Source organism: Tamandua tetradactyla, chromosome 23 (assembly GCF_023851605.1).
Source record: "Tamandua tetradactyla isolate mTamTet1 chromosome 23, mTamTet1.pri, whole genome shotgun sequence".
Classification (NCBI taxonomy): Eukaryota; Metazoa; Chordata; class Mammalia; order Pilosa; family Myrmecophagidae; genus Tamandua; species Tamandua tetradactyla.
The window spans coordinates 28,289,726-28,307,840 of record NC_135349.1 but is presented as its reverse complement, the minus strand read 5'-3'; the positions used below and the strand labels follow the sequence as shown (position 1 = coordinate 28,307,840).

The 18,115-nt window shown below is 42.4% G+C and overlaps 1 protein-coding gene across 4 annotated transcripts in view; it reads left to right on the top strand.

The window, feature by feature from the left end:
* Window positions 1-18,115, top strand: part of LCMT1 (leucine carboxyl methyltransferase 1) — a 317,860-nt gene that overhangs the window by 42,944 nt on the left and 256,801 nt on the right. For 2 of the 4 annotated variants that reach the window (XR_013168000.1, XM_077141491.1), the window contains exons 7-10: window positions 1,752-1,872; window positions 3,251-3,352; window positions 4,373-4,464; window positions 5,644-5,741. Coding sequence is in view for 3 of the 4 variants with exons in the window: in XM_077141491.1 (XP_076997606.1) it covers window positions 1,752-1,872; window positions 3,251-3,352; window positions 4,373-4,464; window positions 5,644-5,741 (413 nt within the window). In the remaining variant the exon portion in view is untranslated. Of the gene's footprint in view, window positions 1-1,751; window positions 1,873-3,250; window positions 3,353-4,372; window positions 4,465-5,643; window positions 5,742-9,522; window positions 9,608-11,064; window positions 11,287-18,115 lie in introns of those variants that run through there. The other 2 variants (XM_077141490.1, XM_077141492.1) reach the window with 2 other exon arrangements.

The following is an 18,115-nucleotide window of genomic DNA, read 5'->3' as shown; positions in this document are numbered from 1 at the left end:
TAGAAACATATTTTTTCTTTAAAAAATGAGAGCATGCAATACATACTGTTTAGATCTTTTAAAGGAGTCAAAGATATTTAAATTCTATATATGTATTCATATATGTATATTGTGCACGTTATATATTTGCTTGTTTACATATTCATTTATTTATTCACTTACTGAACAAATAGTTGATAGTCTACATTATAGGCATTCAATATAGAATCATGAGCAAAACAGCTTACATTATAGTGCAAAAAAGAGATATTAAACAGCTAATTACAATTGATTCTTTAATTGCTCTTGGGATCCCTGCTTTTGAAAGAAGTGTAAGGGAACATTTAATAGGTGACTTGAGTCTGGGGACCATGGATAACTTTCATGTCAGTAAACACAGTTCTGAAACATACTTATAAGCTGCATAGTTGTTCATTGAGTGGGCCTTCTTGCATTAACTGATTTCTTGTTGTCGAGTATTTGATTTCAGTCAGTTTATTTGTTCTGAGATCTTCCACCAATAAAAACAAACACACTGAATGGTACACTTAAAAAAAGGCAAATTTTATGTTATATATGTTACTATGATGAAAATAAGAAAGAAAGAAAAACAAACAAAAGATAATTTATTTCCTTTGTGGGAGAAATAGCAACCAGCCATGAACATCAATCTTTAAGGGCAAACAGTAGGAGGATCCAGCAAGAGTCTGGAAAGGAGCAGTAAGTGAGCTCAACAGTCCTGGTATTATTGACCCTGTCCCAGATAAGTTAAGGTAGATGAATGTGAAGAAAATTTCTCCTCCTTCCTATATCCACCCCCCCCCAGATTTTGGGGAAGGATGAAAAATAATACAAGAAGCCAAAAAAAAAGGAGAGTGCCCACGAGCAGGATCAAGTTGGCTTGCATAGTTTGGGGGATCCCACTTTTCCCTTTCAAATTTTAAGGCTTTTAGATGTTTCCACAGCTGCTTGTGACTTTTCCTGTTTTATACTCTGTTGATTATTTTGGATCTGTTAAATTAAAGTGCATACCGATTAATAATAGAATTTCTTGAAGTCTGTTTGTGTTGTTTTTCAGTTCTTATAGGTGAGAGCTTATATAAGAAGATACAGATTCTATTAGATGAATATCAGTATGTCTACATTGTATCAGCATTTGACTCATAATTTGTTTTCTTTGGCAAGTTGGCAATTTGGGCTGGGCTTAGTTAACAGACGGTTCTCCTGTTAGGGGCCAGGTTTAGCTGATACTCACTCGTGTCTGGACAGTGGGCAGGTTAGCTGAAGGCTGTCTGACTATTGGCTTGGATGCCTCATTCTCATCCATGGGGTCTCATTCTGTTTCAGGCTTGCTTGGGCTCATTCACAGTGTTCCCAGGGTTGCAAATACAGCAAGAGAGTAAGCGCTAAAGTGAAAGTGCTTGTTTCCTGTTTGCTATAGTTCAAACCAAGTCACATAACTTATCCAGATTCCCAGGGTAGGGGAACAAGGTCTGCATTGTTACATTGCTACTGTGTGGATACAAGCAGGGGAGAATTTGTAGCCACTTCTGCAATGTACAACACAATTTAAAGCTTTTCATAAGCCAGATATCATTGCTCATTGTTCACCTTTCTACAATATAAAGTGCATTGATTGATGGTGCACTTGCATGGTTCTTCTGGCTTTTCTCAGAGAATGAGATACCCTGCCAATACTGGTCAACATGTGTATAATTAGAAGGTCTCAATTTGATGAAAATATATTTATGAATCTTTTTTCTTCTCTTAAGACTGCCGACACTCCTTATAACTGAATGTGTGCTGGTTTACATGACTCCAGAGCAGTCTGCAAGCCTTCTAAAGTGGGCAGCCAACAATTTTGAGACTGCCATGTTGATAAACTACGAACAGGTAAAAGGAAACAAAAAAATTTGAAATCTATCGGACTCCAGTGGTTCCTTTCTCTCTTTTAGTACCCTTAACACATACTTCCATTCATTCTTTCCCTCTGCCTTCAACCATTCACACATCTTCTTTTTAACTGAGTTCAGCAATCCAAGTATTCCTGACTTCTTCACTTCCTGTAAACTTTTAGTTATGTTTTGGGAACTTCTACCTTAGCCTTTACAAAAGTTTCTGAAGTTCTTATTTCATCCTTGTATTTACCATAGAGCCATAGAATCTTATGGGAAAGATTTGGGCTATCACATAGTATAGGGGTGGCAAACTCAAATGTCTTCAGGAGTAGGCAGATGATGCAATTGAAGAAAGCTGGCCAGATATGTGATGTCATTGGTGGGGAGATCTATGATAAACTGAAGCACCCAGGTCCCATTTCATGGGAGTGGCTACTAAGTTCCAGCCAGTTATTTCCCAGGTAGGACTATGAGCCTAGAGTTGCCAGAACTCCCAACTTCTCAAAAGAAGTTAGAAATGCAGAATTTTAATGTAAAGTTTTCTCATTTCTGAAGAAGCACTGGGTTTGTTTCATGAACTGCCCATTTGCCTCTTCTAGCCCAGTACAAAAGGGTTATGTTTTAGAGCTTTTGAATTCTTCAGCTTGGTCCCAGCACTTATTATTGGTGATATGACTTCAGGCAGAATGATTAAGTGGTTGGTAGCCCAGCCTCTGAAGGTAAACTGCCTAGCTGTGTGATCACACAAATTACATAATTTGTCTATGCTTGTTTACTCATCTGAAATTTTCTGTTTCAAAAACAAACAAAAAAGTAATACCACATGCATAATAAAAAGAATGTAAAACAGTACAGAAGGATAGACAAGAAACAAACAGTAAGTCTCTTTCCTACCCCAGACCTCTTTCCATAAGACTCGCATATATGTATCTTCCTTTTCTGTTTTCACAGCTGTATAGTATTTCTTATAGGCATATGCCAGAATTTATTTAACCCTAAACAATGGATATTTAAGTTATTTTCAGATTCTTCCTATTATAAGTAATTCTGCAGCAAACATTCTTACATCTTCACATACACTTACAAGTGTATAATGGGATAAATTGCTATCAGAGGAATTCTTGGATCGCAGATTAAGAATTTAAAATGGATGTATACTGTCCATTTGCCCTTTGAGGGTTACACACCAATTTAGGCTCCTATGAGTATTGTGTGGTAGTACCTGTTCCTTATTCCCTTACCTGCATTGGGTATTCACAAATGTTAATTTGTTAACTCGATTGGTTAAAAATAGGATGTTATTATTTTATTTTGTATATTTAAGAGAAAAAGAAACCCTATTGGTAAAACCCTGCCTCTTTTTTCCTTTCCAGGTGAACATGGAGGATCGGTTTGGGCAGATCATGATTGAAAACCTGCGGAGACGGCAGTGTGACCTGGCAGGAGTGGAAACATGCAAGTCTTTAGAGTCACAGGTCAGAGGGCAAGATGAGGATGTATTCTTATACTATTAGCCAGCCAAGAGAGGGCATTTTCCCTTAGCAGATAAGATAATGTGAGAAACCCTTTTGAGTGCCAGCCTGCATGGGCCACTAGACTCCATATGGGTCAGTATTTCATAATGCTAGGAAAATCCAAGCCCTGCATTGCCTTCCTTATATGGGAAATACAAATTTGCATTTCCTACACTTATTACTTTAACTTTCCATTCTGAAAAAATTCAAACAAGCATCAAATAGAGAACAGTAAAATGAACACTCAAATCAACCAACTTCAATAATAATTAATTTTGTCAATATTGTTTTATTTCTGTTCATTTATCCTCCAAGAACTTATTTTTAATATTTTCATTTTAATATTTTAAGGCAAATCTCAGACAATATATAATTTTACCCATAAATTGTTCAATATGACTCTCCTGCAGATAGGCTCTCCATCACAATCTCCAGATAACGATAAAATCATTATTATATCTTCCAACTCAACAAATATTCTTTGATAGTATCTGACAGCCAGTCCATGTTCAGTTTTCCCCAATTGTTTTAAAAAAATTTTTTGTAGTTGGTGTATTCAAATCAGGATTTTGTAATTGATACTCCCCTTAAATTTCTTTAAGTCTATAATAGTCCCTACCTCTATTTTTCAACAACAAAAAATGTATTTGCTGAAGAAACACCCCACCCTTACCCTATTTAAATAGTTAGTTTTTACATCTGTGGCATATTACCTCTGAAACACTTACAAACTGTTATAAAACAGTTTCTTTCTCTCTCTTAAAATATACTTTAGTGAGTTTATACCCATTAAAACAGCCATGCATGGTTAATATAGAACTTTGGAAAATAAAAAGAAAAGTGACAGGGGCCAGAAAGGGCTTTTGAAAGAGAGTATATTATAGGAGCCATTTTTATAAGAAATTCTCATGTGCTTAGGAGTATCACAGATCTGTACAACAGTGTCTTGTAGTTCTTTTCTCTCTTCACTGCACATTTTAGAAAGAACGGCTCCTGTCCAATGGTTGGGAAACAGCATCAGCAGTCGACATGATGGATTTGTACAGCAGATTACCACGAGCTGAAGTGAATAGGTATGGGATTGACAGGCATTAGCTCTGTAGTCGTTAATTGTGAATTAATGGTATGATTGTGTTTTTTAATGTAAAAAACCCTCCAAGACCCTAAGTGAGGTTATTTTAAAACAAGTTACTCTGCTAATATAGTTTAAACATTGATAGCAGCTTGAAAGTAACTCATTAGCTGAAGTTTTGTCCCAAAACAGATTATCTTAGTCAAAATAAGCAATTACACCTGGAAATTTCTCATGGCAACCTCTGCAGTGGAAATTCTACATAATCTCTGTGTTTTGTGGACCGAGAAAAAATGCTATTGTCTAATGGCCTCAGTGAGGAAAAAGTAAAGTCTGGCATATTTTTTAAGTGGGGTGCTTTTCTTCCATAAAATACAAATGTGATCATTATTCTAAAAAAAAAAAAAAATCAAGCAATGTAGAAGCTCATGAAATAAAGTTGTTCATCCTGTAGTCATATCCTCCAGAGTCATTATTAATAAGCTGGGGGTATATTCTTTTTTCTGTGGATACATAAAAATAAATATTTATTGATACATAGGTTTCTATTTTTTACTTCAGTGGATTCATACATATAATGGTCTATGAACTACCCCCTCCCCTTTTTTAGCAATACAATATCTTCTTAATGGATTGTGTTTATGTTTCCATATAAAACATTGTCAGTTATCATAGCTTGTTTAATGGTGCATAGTATTTATATTGATAAATGGATATAATATATTAATATAATAATTTAAAAATAATATCTCTATAGCTAAACATTTAGATGTGCCCTTGTTATTTTTATTTTGTTTTTGTTTTCATTTTCCTATTATAAACACTGAAGGAAAAATTGATATATCTACATCTCTAAACACTAACAGTGCCAGCTTCCAGAGTTGTTCTTTCCTCTTACCATGGGAGACCTAGAGGTATAGTTGTTGGTCTCTTACAAGGTAAAGAGAACATTTTGGGGCCTTTGTTTCTAGTTTTTCATTTGTCTTTTGATTTTGTTAATGGTATTTTTCTTCTTTTAAGTAAAAAGAAATTAAAATGGAACCACCCCATAGATACTATTTGTTAACCTGCTTTTCACTTAATATATCATGAACAACTTTCCATATCCATAACTGCAGGCCATCATCTTTTTAAATTATATAGATGCATAATTGAAATTTGTTCTGTCTTCTTTCCACAGAATAGAGTCACTTGAATTCCTGGATGAAATGGAGCTTCTTGAGCAGCTCATGCACCATTACTGTCTTTGTTGGGCAACCAAAGGAGGACATGAACTAGGTGTGTGATTTCGCTTTTGTGGATTAGACCTAGAAAGGGGGAACTTCTCTTCTCCAAAAATGTAGATGTTCCTGTAACTTTAGGCACAGAAAGAGCTGGAGGATTGCGGTTTGGCCCAACCGCTAAGCTATCGGGGACCCTCTACTCCTCAGCTTCTCACTGCTTGCTAGACGACACTGCCGCACGCAGAAAAGGGGCTTGAGCCGGGGGTCTGGGTCCAAGGGGCGCGCGCAGGAGACCTCGCTGCGGGTCTAAAGGACTGGAGGCCGAGCCAATTAAGGCATGAAGCGAGGTAGCTTTATTGTTGGTAGACGCTTATGCCAGGGCCGCCAGTAGCTAAAGACCACGAGGCTTGACGAGCCCTGGATTATATACAGTTTGAGGAGAGGCGGAGTTAGGGCGTGGCCTCCAGGGGAGGGTAGCCAATCACACAGGGAGGACGGATGAGTGACTGTGACCATAGAGATGCTGTTCCTGAGTGTACCCGTAGCAGAGGATGTTGGGTAGGTGGAGGACTAAGGAGACCCAGATGCACGTACTCTGGTAACATGCAGCCCCCGTGGGGGAGTGTGAGGAATGTGGGCAGGCGATGACTGTTATAGCCTAGGGGAAGCAGGAGAGACCGGTCCTCATCTGTCCCCAGCTCGAGGGTGATCAGTCCTCAGGCGAGGCTAGGCCTGCGAGTCAAACCTGGGCTTGTCTGCGTTCCTCCATAGAACAGTCCGGGCGAGAAGGCTGAGCATAACAGCAGCCAAAACTGGGCCTAGGCTTAGAAGAACCGGACGTGCCAAAATGGCGAGGGAGGGAGAGAAAGAGACTAAGCCACCAGGCCAAGAATAAAATTATGCCACAATTCCTCTCTTTTTCTTTTTTAAAGAACACACTTGTGTGACAAGTGGCGGGCATGAACCTTTGCTGGGAGGGGCAGTGATAAGATTCCCCTTGTGTGCAAGGCTCAGGGTTTCAGGGGAAGGGTATGTGCTGAGCCGACCCTTATGCAAATCTCATGTGCCCCAGAAGAGCCAGAGGAGGTCTGTTAGAGTGACCCTCTTCTGCGACTACTTTGTGTCGCACCCAGCGGTGCCCATCTGGTGGACCCAGATGCACGTACTCTGGTAACATGCAGCCCCCGTGGGGGAGTGTGAGGAATGTGGGCAGGCGATGACTGTTATAGCCTAGGGGAAGCAGGAGAGACTAGTCCTCCACTGTCCCCGGCCCGAGGGTGATCAGTCCTCAGGTGAGGCTAAGCCTGCGAGTCAAACCTGGGCTTGTCTGCGTTCCTCCATAGAACAGTCCGGGCGAGAAGGCTGAGCATAACAGCAGCCAAAACTGGGCCTCAGCTCGAGACCGGCGACAGAGAATGAGCAGCCTAGAAACGAGAAATGTTGAGGAGTAGTGCTATAAGTTGCGAGGGCGAGCAACGCTAGCTAACTGTATCTGCGCTTGCTGCCGGTTGTCTGCATAAGAGAAAGGGTTTAGAGTTGCTAGAGCAAGAAGTTTTTAGGTATGCGGTGAAGATTTAGTCTCGCAAGGTGAGACGGGGCATAGAATGGTTAGCCGGGATAGGAGTAACACAGATTTTAGGGAAGGGGTACCATCCATTGCAAACAGAGGAGGCAAGTTCAAAAGGAGCTTTTACATCTAGAGCAATTAAGTCTCTTTGCTGTTGTAAATTGAACACAGCGCTATGCATCAGATGGTTGATATTTTCTTGCGTCTCCAAAGTTTGAGAGGTCGTTTGGGTCACGTTGAGGAGAGTCTCCGCAGTGACAGAGGCTTGAGTTGAAGTGCGCCTTCCAATCAACATACTGGCCTGGGGTGAGGATAGCTCTGGCTAGAGTTGTCCAATCGTGAGGTGTATTAAGCTGCGTGGACATTTCCTCTAGCAGGTGGGTCGCGTATGGACTCGCAAACCCGTCTTCCTTGACCGCTTTGCGCAGTTGCTTGATTGCCTCTGCACTGTGAGGATACCAAGCAAGTGGGCGCTGCTGCGTTGGCTGGAGATTCATAGGGAAGCATCCAACCATGGGCGGCGGGAGGAGCCGCTGGGGCTCAGTAGGCCATGCCGCTGCAGCGGACTGAACAGGTGGGCTACCAGGCCAGACTGGGCCGGCGGCCGTGGCCCCAGGGTCACAAAATGATGGACGGGTCTCACAAAAGGCGGAGGAGGGGCATAAGATGGCGGACCAGGCTCCTCCCCTGTGAGAGGAGGGGTCGAGGGAGTGTCGTTCCGCTTTTTTAACTCTGGAGGAGGCGGAAGTGGGTTGGGAGGGAGTGGGTTACAAGATGGCTCCTGGCCACTCCCTTTCGGGAGGGCGGGGTAGAGGTTCTTCCTGTGGCTTTGTTCTTTACTTGAGGAAGAAGCCGGAAGGCCGCCATTTGTATCCCTCGGGGGATCTACCTCTAGCCGATTATTAAGTTGATCGAGCAGCGACTCGGCGACCAAGTCTGACTCAGAATCGGAGCCGTCAGCCTCCGCGGCCCTCGCTCGGGCCGGGCGGCCGTCTGTCGGCGGCGAGGAGCCCTGAAGGCAGGAGCGAATGGCAAGGAGAGTGGGGAGCAACCCCGGAGGGAAACGCTTACCCTCGTGCTCCATTTTGTCCATTACTCTCGCAATTAGCTGATCGTAAGTGTCTATACTCCACAGGTGGCAAGTCACTAGCCATGGGTTAAAAGGAAGCAGGAGATCCCAATAAACCTGCAGCTGCTCAACAGAGACTTTACAATTATGAGCGTCTAAAAGCGCTGCTAGGGCACGGACCTGTGGTGCCTGCTGCCGAGTAATTCTGCTACCCATGTTCACCAAAATTTAGGGAGACAACTAGCCACTCCGGTTAGGGCCTAGGACTTCCTTGGGAGTTTATTTGGGTGGCTAGTGCCGAGGGCGCTTACCTTGGACGAGGTCCTAGGGTGCCGTGGGAGTTCGCCGGGTGAGGAGAGAGGTGTCCCTGTTCGGGCGCCACTTGCGGTTTTGGCCCAACCGCTAAGCTATCGGGGAACCTCTACTCCTCAGCTTCTCACTGCTTGCTAGACGACGCTGCCGCACGCAGAAAAGGGGCTCGAGCCGGGGGTCTGGGTCCAAGGGGCGTGCGCAGGAGACCTCGCTGCAGGTCTAAAGGACTGGAGGCCGAGCCAATTAAGGCATGAAGCGAGGTAGCTTTATTGTTGGTAGACGCTTATGCCAGGGCCGCCAGTAGCTAAAGACCACGAGGCTTGACGAGCCCTGGATTATATACAGTTTGAGGAGAGGCGGAGTTAGGGCGTGGCCTCCAGGGGAGGGTAGCCAATCACACAGGGAGGACGGATGAGTGACTGTGACCATAGAGATGCTGTTCCTGAGTGTACCCGTAGCAGAGGATGTTGGGTAGGTGGAGGACTAAGGAGACCCAGATGCACGTACTCTGGTAACATGCAGCCCCCGTGGGGGAGTGTGAGGAATGTGGGCAGGCGATGACTGTTATAGCCTAGGGGAAGCAGGAGAGACCGGTCCTCATCTGTCCCCAGCTCGAGGGTGATCAGTCCTCAGGCGAGGCTAGGCCTGCGAGTCAAACCTGGGCTTGTCTGCGTTCCTCCATAGAACAGTCCGGGCGAGAAGGCTGAGCATAACAGCAGCCAAAACTGGGCCTAGGCTTAGAAGAACCGGACGTGCCAAAATGGCGAGGGAGGGAGAGAAAGAGACTAAGCCACCAGGCCAAGAATAAAATTATGCCACAGAGGATCATACGCATGTACTTACAAGTATATCCTAGCAATTGGCTGTTATATGTCTATGTTTTTATAGCACAGAACCAGGGGAACTATTTAAGTAAGCCATGTGACCAAAGAAAATCTTTACACATCTGCTGTGGAATTTCCTCAGTTGGAAGGTAAAAGACCTTGAGAGTTTAAAATAACCTTAAAAAATGTAGTCACTCTTTGTCTCTTTAATCTACTATAACCAGATTTACTAGATATTAAACACATAGATCATTACATCCGTCTAACAAACCTGTGCAGCTGTGAATTGAATTTTGTTTATGGTTAAGGTACCATTTTACCTTATGGTTAAGGTACAGGTTCCTGGCTATGGCAGAATGAGGCATGGGGAGAGACCTTGAATCCATGTCTCAGTGTTTCTTGTTACCTTGGTCTTGATACAATGCCTTCTTTACATCTACCTCATGTGGCTTCAGTGGTTATCCCTTGGGCATCTCTCCAGCCCTGGGGAGACCTTTTTAGATCCTGGTTCTGGCCTTAATGTAGTAGCTGCCCTTCAAGCTTCTATAGATGGCCACCTACAGATGTTATCCAAGTGACAAAAGACCTTAGGCAGGTGCTGATATAAAACAAATAACTCACCAGAGGCAAAGACTGTTTACTTATGAAAATTCCAGGTTGACATGAGGCTGTTTAACAGTATCCTTGGATTATTCATCTGATTTATAAATTTATTCAGCTGTGCAGTTCGGCTGAGAAAATCCTTTTTAATTTGTTTTTTATTTAAAATAATTTATTTGTGTGTTTTTTATTGTCATCTCCCCATCCCCATTATAAAAACAACATAACTGTAGAAAATTTGGAAGATTCTAGAAATTATGGAAAAGAAAAGAAAAATCACCTTTGTGCCCATCACTCAAAGATCACCTTTTGTAACTTTCCTTCCACTCTTTCACTGAATATTGATTTGTTTTTAAGAGTTAAAAGAATACATTTATGTAACTTTGATTTCTGAATTTTTCAACCTAGTATTATAACAAAAGCATTTCCCCTTGCTATTAAAAACCCTCAAACTTAATTTTAATGGCTTTATAAAATTCTGTTATGTGACTATGTATAAATTCATCTAACCATCTCCATACTTTTGGGAATGTAGGTTGTTTCTAATACATTCAAGTTAACTGTTGCTTTTCTAAAATAACTATATATTGAATATTTTTATGTCAGGGGATCGTTTTGTCCCCTTTTCTACCTGACTGTTTTGTGATACCTCTGTCGGCATGTGCATGATGAAAAACTATCTTTTCTGTCTTTGCTCAAGGTTCAGCACTTGAAAATTAGATTTTTGTTGTTATTGTTAACTGCAGAAAGCCAATAAACTGTTATAATACTTTTTAATCCCTTTAAAACAAGCCAGAAACACAGTCTTGTCAAAGGTCTTGTTTCCTTGTGAAATCTCATTTTACAAAACAGGAAATCAGAGCTGTGTTGTTCAGATGTTTGGTCAGTGCCCCGGAGCTCTTCACTTTGAGCCTGCATCTGAGTCGCATTCTCCCACCTGTGTCTATTTCCTCTCCGTTACACTGTGTGCGTCTCTTAAAATCATTTGTGTATTTCTTCCCCTCAGGTTTGAAGGAGATCACTTATTAATTTGTTGAGTAATCATGCTGAGCCAAAAGCCGAAGCCAATAGCCTTCTTGGATGAGACACACTGAGCTTCCTGAATAATGAGTGGGCCTCATCTCCCTGATCTTATTCTACACTCTGAAAAACCTCAGTTACTAGGATTGCCATATCATATTCTGTTCCTCTTGACTTTTCATTGTTTAAATAAATCTGGTGCCAATTGCCGGTGTGTTGGAACTCAGTTCATTGTCTGCTGCTCATTTTGCATTCTAATGGGTGGGCCAGGGGTCAGCTATATTTGGCCAAAAACAAGTATCCTGAAGCCTTCTTTGACTTTGTCTTGTTCTTTGTGAGTCAAATTCAACTCATGACTTTGAATCAACTTTAGGATTTACTCCCCCTGTATGTACTCTTATTTATAGCATTTGACTTTGCACCTAACAAACACCTTCATCCTTTGCCTCCACAAATTCTGGAGCTATTTCTTGGCACCTTTTCTGCCCTTATCAGACTTGCCTGCTTATTGCTTCCATCTTGGTTATTATGGCAGGCTGAATAATGACCCCTTAAGATGTCCATGCCCTGATTCCTAAAACATGTAAATATGTTACCTCATGAGGCAAAAAGGGCTTTGCTAATGTGATTTAAGTTAGGGATCTTGGATAGGGAGATTATCCTGCGTTATCCAGGTGGGCTTGTTGTAATCATAATGTTTCTTATAAGAGAGATGCACAAGGGGTCAGAGTCAGAGAAGGCAGAGTGATGAAGAAAGCAGAGATTGGAGAATTGGTCTTTATAGATGGAGGAAGGGATAAAAAGCCAAGGAATATAGGTGGCCACTAGAAAATGAGAAGGGCCCAAAAATCAAATTATCTGTTCAGAGCCTCTAGAAAGAACCAGCCTACCCAACAAAACTAATTTCAGACTTCTGATCTCCAGGAATATAAGAGAATAATATGTATTATTTTCGACCACTGAGTTTGTGACAGCAGTAGAAAACTAACTAGGTTAGTTATGATACAGGTTAATAGGGTCCCAGAGTGATTACCCCATAGTTCAGACACATAAGTCTCTTCATACCTGATGAATTTTGTGGTTATATGACAGGTGTAAACCTGAACTGCTTTTGCAGGAATGGCAATGAGGAAGCCCTCTGGCATCTTTCTCTCCTGGAGAGATAACAGCACCATCTGCCATCCCAAATCTCTAGATCAGTGTTCCCAAGAGTGTGGGCTAGTGGCGTGCTTGTTGACAGGAGTTGGAATAATGTCAAATTACTTAGTGAGAAGGTTATTACCTTTTCAGTTATCTTTTCACATTTTAGCTCAAGAAGAAGGTGTGAGGCTGGAACCAGTGTATCTTAAACATCTCTTTGGGAACAAGCCATTAGTATGTGATGAGCCTATTTAGTGGCTCATCTATGTTTTAAAACATAGCATAGAATAGGAAATGTCATAGTACATTCCTAGTAGTAAGGTAAGTATTTTTCTATTGAAACTTGCTTCATTTTTATGTGTGTATATATGTTCTGGGTTACTTATGTAAGTGTAGAGAGGTATCAGGGCCAGAGGATATTGGCAAGGGTTAGCTTTCATGTCCTCTTCTCCATATTTATACTAATGAGACATGCATTCCAAAATACAGTTTTGGGTTTTTTAATTGGAACTTGGAATGCGTTTTCCTCATGATGTATGGCTGCCTGCTGCCTCTTGTTTTTCTACCCATTAATTTTTAAAAACCCTTTGTAATAATTTCTACACACACTACTTAACTGAGTCTACCTTCTCAAATTCCATCAGTGATGCTGAAATTACCATATCCAGTGACCCTCTCTCAGTACCTGTTTGATTAAACTTCTAAGCAACATTGAAATGGACTACCAGCTCTCTCCTTGAAATTGTCTCTGCCCCTTCTCTAAGTTTCCTAGACATTCCTCCTGCCTTTTCCTCCTCTTCATCTTCAGTGTTTCTTCTTCCTCCTGTAAGGAAGAATACTCCTGCAGTTTACACCCTGCAGTGTTCTCTCCAGATAGTGCAAGCCAGACATTAGCTTTTCCTCTTATTGGCTAAAAGCTCAGCAATCCTTGACCCACCCTGCCCTGCCCTGTGGAGATAAAAAAAAAAATTCTTCTGGGCTTCAGGGCCACCTCTCACCTGGACTTTATTGCATTTTTGGCGCCCAAGGGGAGCCTCTGTAGCCCTATAAAAGAGGCAGAGCCTGTAATGGAATCAGGAGCCTCTGTCCTGGAGATTAAGAGTGTCCAGGAGAGGAGGTGCAGATTTTCCACCAGCTCAGGCAAGAGTTCCAATTGTTATCCCACCTCAGTCCTCATGTCTGGAGAGGTGAACCTTCTGTTGGCATTTTCTCTCCAACTTGGTGGTGCAAATGGCTGATGAGAATTAATTCAAGGTTTGGAAGCTGGGTTCTTCTGCTTGGTCTTTCCTTCCATCCATGTCCACTCTCCTTTTCCTACTGTGGTCAGTGGTATCCATGAGTGACCTTGAATTTGGCAGTGACAAGGTGAAGGAACAAATCATGGGTGGCTGGTGGCAAGCGTTCTGGTGTGAGTGATTCATGCAGCCCTGTCTGGTTGAACTGCTGGGTCTTCTTCATCTTACTGGGTGCATGTTGGTCATCGAAAACGGAATGGATACTGGGCTATTGCAGCTGGCTTTCGCCCATGGGCTGGCTTTGAGCCTTATGATTGCCACGTTGGTGAACATCAGGTGAGAGCAGCCCTGAGCATACAACATGGTGCTAACTTGGAGTGCTGGATCTGGGGAGCAGAGCAGAGAGCAATCACAGGGACCCCCTGGGCACATACTGAGGATTCTAAGCGGCACTGTGGATAATTGTGTGGACATTGAGTCAATCTGCCTGGGTCCAAATCCTAACTTTAAGCCCAAAGTTCCCCACCTATTAAGTTGTAATGATAGAGTATTTTTTTTAATTACTATTGTTTTTCAAGCCCACATATTTATACGTCTATATACTAACCATGGGCCAGGCACTGTTCTAATCAATTGATGGATATTAACTCTCAACAACCCATTGGGGAAGGTATTAATAGCTGCATTTCACAGCTGGGAAAAGGAGTATAATTTGTCCGTACTAGTATATAACTAGTAAATGGCAAAGCCAGGAGCCAAGATCAACTTCCCAACACCCACAGTTGAGTGCTTCATGTGGGAGGCATGAGAATTAAGATTAAGACACGAGACTGATAAAACAAATGCAAAGAGCTTGGTACTGGTTAAGCCCTCAATCAATTTTGGTTAGTGTGTGTGCTGGTTTGAAAGGAAAAGCCATATTTTAATCCTGATCCATCTGGTGGAGGCAGCCATTTCTTTTAATCCCTTTTCAGCACTGTAGGTTGGAAACTTGATTAGTTATGTCCACCGAGATGGGACTCTCCCAATTGTGGCTATTAACCTTTGACTAGAGGGAGATGTAGCTCCACCCATTCTAGGTGGGTCTTGATTAGTTTACTGGAATCCTTTAAAAGAGGAAACACTTTTTGGAAAAAGCTTCAGTCACAAGAGAGCCATGAGGACCATGAATAACCAGGCAGCCAAAGACCTTGGGAGATGAAGAAGAAAAATGCCCCTGGGGGTACTTCACGAAACAAGAAACCTGGAGAGAAAGCTACCAGACACCACCATGTTCACCATGTGCCTTTAAAGTTGAGACAGAAACCCTGAACATCATTGGCCTTCTAGAACCAAGGTATCTTTCCCTGGATGCCTTAGATTGGAAATTTCTATAGCCTTGTTTTAATTTGGACATTATCAAGGGCTTAGAACTGTGAACTTGCAACTTAATAAATTCCCCTATTCTAAAAGCCATTCCATTTCTGGTATATCGCATTCTGGCAGCTTGTGAACGTTCTAGTGTTATTAGTATCATTAGAAGGGGATTGCCCACAGGCTTCCTGTGCAAGAGAGGACATGTGCAGAACAGTTTGGGGGTGGGGGTTTCCTACTTGCATGTACATGCTTACCTGCAGCAATTATGGCCTATCAAAGGGTGAGCAGGGAGGATGGCAGGGAGAGGGGTGTGGCTCCTGTTGCAGAGCACTTTTGGGGGCATTTTCTGTCACTGCTGATGAGTGCTCAGTGGAGTGCTCCATGGGTCTCAATGAGAGCAACCATATGATGTCTATCTGAGATGGAGCACCTCAGTGGGGAGGGGGATCTAGGACAGGTCAGTCTATATTCAGTCTCACTCAGAAACTAGAATGGAACAAGAAAATTGCAATACTGTTTCTGAGAAAAACAGAATAGAAAAATAAGAGAATTTTATTGTCTGTGATGGTTTGAAAGGATGTATGTCTCCTAGAAAAGCCATGTTTTAATCAAAATCCCATTTCGTAAAATGGCAAAACAATCCTTATTCATTTCTGTATGTTTGAAACTGTAATCAGATCATTTCCCTGGATGATGTGATTTAGTCAAGAGTGGTTGTTAAGCTGGATTAGGTGAAGACATGTGTCCACCCATTTGGGTGGGTCTTGAGAAGTTTCTGGAGTCCTATAAAAGAGGAAACATTTTGGAGAATGAAAGAGATTCGGATTGAGCAAAGAATGCTGCCTCACCACGAAGCAGAGAATTCATGAGCCAGCGACCTTTAGAGATAAAGAAGGAAAACACCTCCCGGGGAGCTTCATGAAACCAGAAGCCAGAAGAGAAAGCTAGCAGATGACGCTGTGTTCGCCATGTGGCCTTCCAGCTGAGAGAGAAGCCCTGACCGTGGTCGCTATGTGCCTTCTCACTTGAGAGAGAAATCCTGAACTTCATCGACCTTCTTGAACCAAGGTATCTTTCCCTGGATGGATGCCTTTGATTGGACATTTCTATAGACTTGTTTTAATTGGGACATTTTCTTGACCTTAGAACTGTAAACCAGCAACTTATTAAATTCCCCTTTTAAAAGCCATTCCACTTCTGGTATATCGCATTCCATCAGTTAGCAAACTAGAACAATGTCTCTCTTATTTAGTCCAAGGGAGGTTGCAGGTGAAATGAAAAGCACATGATCTTTCATTCAGATGGGTCCAGGGTTGAATACATACATTGTCACTTCTTCGCTTGGTTTTCAGAGCAAGTAGCCAAACCTCGCTGTGCACAGTGGTGTAAATGGGGTATAATAATAGCTGATATTTACTGAGTACTAATAATATGCCAGGCACAGTACTTTATGTGTATTATTTCATGATATCTTTACAACAGCCTTACAAGGAAAGGATCAATGAGACACTGGTTAGGCAACTTGCCCAAGTTCCCACAGCTATGAACTGTGTTGGGATATGAACCCAGACCAGCTAGCTGGAGAGACCACTTTTATGCATTGTAGTGTACTTCTTCTGTAATACCAACTTATTATTGAATAATTTTCTTTTTCATTGAATATTTACTGAGCATATACTGTGTGCCAAGTACACTGTGTGCCAGACGCTGATTTTGAGACTATTGAGTGAATTTGAGATAAGGCATGTAAAACACTCAGCACAGTGCCTGGCACACAGTAAATGTTCAAAAGACATTTGTTGAGAGAACAATGAAAGAAGGAACTAAGAAATGTCTTGACTGTTTTACTCGAGTGTGAGATTAGTTTAGGGAACATGTGTGGTTTTCAGATAGTCCAGCCCTCTCCTATTAGAGCCCCCATGTTCTAAGTAACAGTTTCTCTCCTCTTGTGGACCAGTATTTTAGTTTGAAAGCTTCTGGAATGTGATATACCAGAAATGGAATGGCTTTTTAAAAAGGGGACTTATTAAGTTGCAAGTTTACAGTTCTAAGGCCATGGAAACATCCCAATTAAAGCAAGTCTATAACAATGTCCAAATTGGGGCACCAGCAAGTGGTTACCTTCACTCAAGAAAAGCTGATGAAGTCAAGGTTTCTCTCTCAACTGGAAAGGCACGTGGTGACATCTGCCAGTTTTCTCTCCAGGCTTCATGTTTCATGAAGCTCCCTCTTGGCCATTTCCTTCTTCATCTCCAAAGTTCTCTGGCTGTGTGGGGTCTCATGGTTCTCGTCACTTCCTCTCTCTCTCCAAAATGCTTCCTTTTAAAGAAATCCAGTAAACTAATCAAGACCCACCTGGAATGGGTGGAGTCACAACTCCATGGAAGTGATCTAATCAAAAGTTACCACCCACCACTGGGTGGATCACATCTCTATGTGAACAATCAAAAAGCTCCCAGCTAGCAGTATTGAATGAGGAGTAAAGGACGTGGCTTTTCTGGGGTCCACCACAGATTCAAACTAGCACAACCAGGGAAGCAGTGGCAGAGAGGCCAATGGCCTGAGATTCTAGTCTCCTGTGCAAGGCCAACCCCTCCTTCCCCAACTTCATGTCTATGCTTTCACAGAGCCCAGGCTGAACTTGGTCATGGACTTATATTGAAACCAAGTTGGTAGCCCTATTCTGACTGCACCCTCCCCCAATTATTGAGCCTGAGCATTATCTGGTGCTTCCAAATCTTTCATGAAGCTCACCTGAAGGTATGGGCATTGAGGTGGACCAGACAAGTAGGGGTAGCTGGTCCTGAGATATTAGGGTTCTTGAACAAAATATAGTCCTCCTTTTGTCCAGAGCTTGATCCTCTGTGCAGTCTCAGAGCATTTCCCTCTGTCATTTGTGATGGTCAATTCTGTTGGTGGGCTCTTAACATCTGTGAGGGGCACTTGGGCTCCTTTGTGACATGGGGGTATTTGAAGGTCACTTTCCCTCTTGTGTGAGTGTCCATTCTTGGTGGACCAGAGGGGTTTAATGTGTGAGTCTTTGAGGATAGTTCCTCTATCAGAGTGTGACTGGATGGGATATTAATAGAAGTTGCAGGGAGACTTCGTGGCCTCCTAGGTCTAGGGCCTGGGATGATTGGGCAGCTTGGTGAAAGAGGAGGCTCTTTAACATGAACAACTGGGACACTGGCCAACTTGAACCTGTCATTTGACCTCCAAGTTCTGACATTGTACACCCTCCATTTACATCCAAAACCCAAGATATAAATCCGTAGCCCAATCCTGAACCTCTACCCCTTCCCTGAA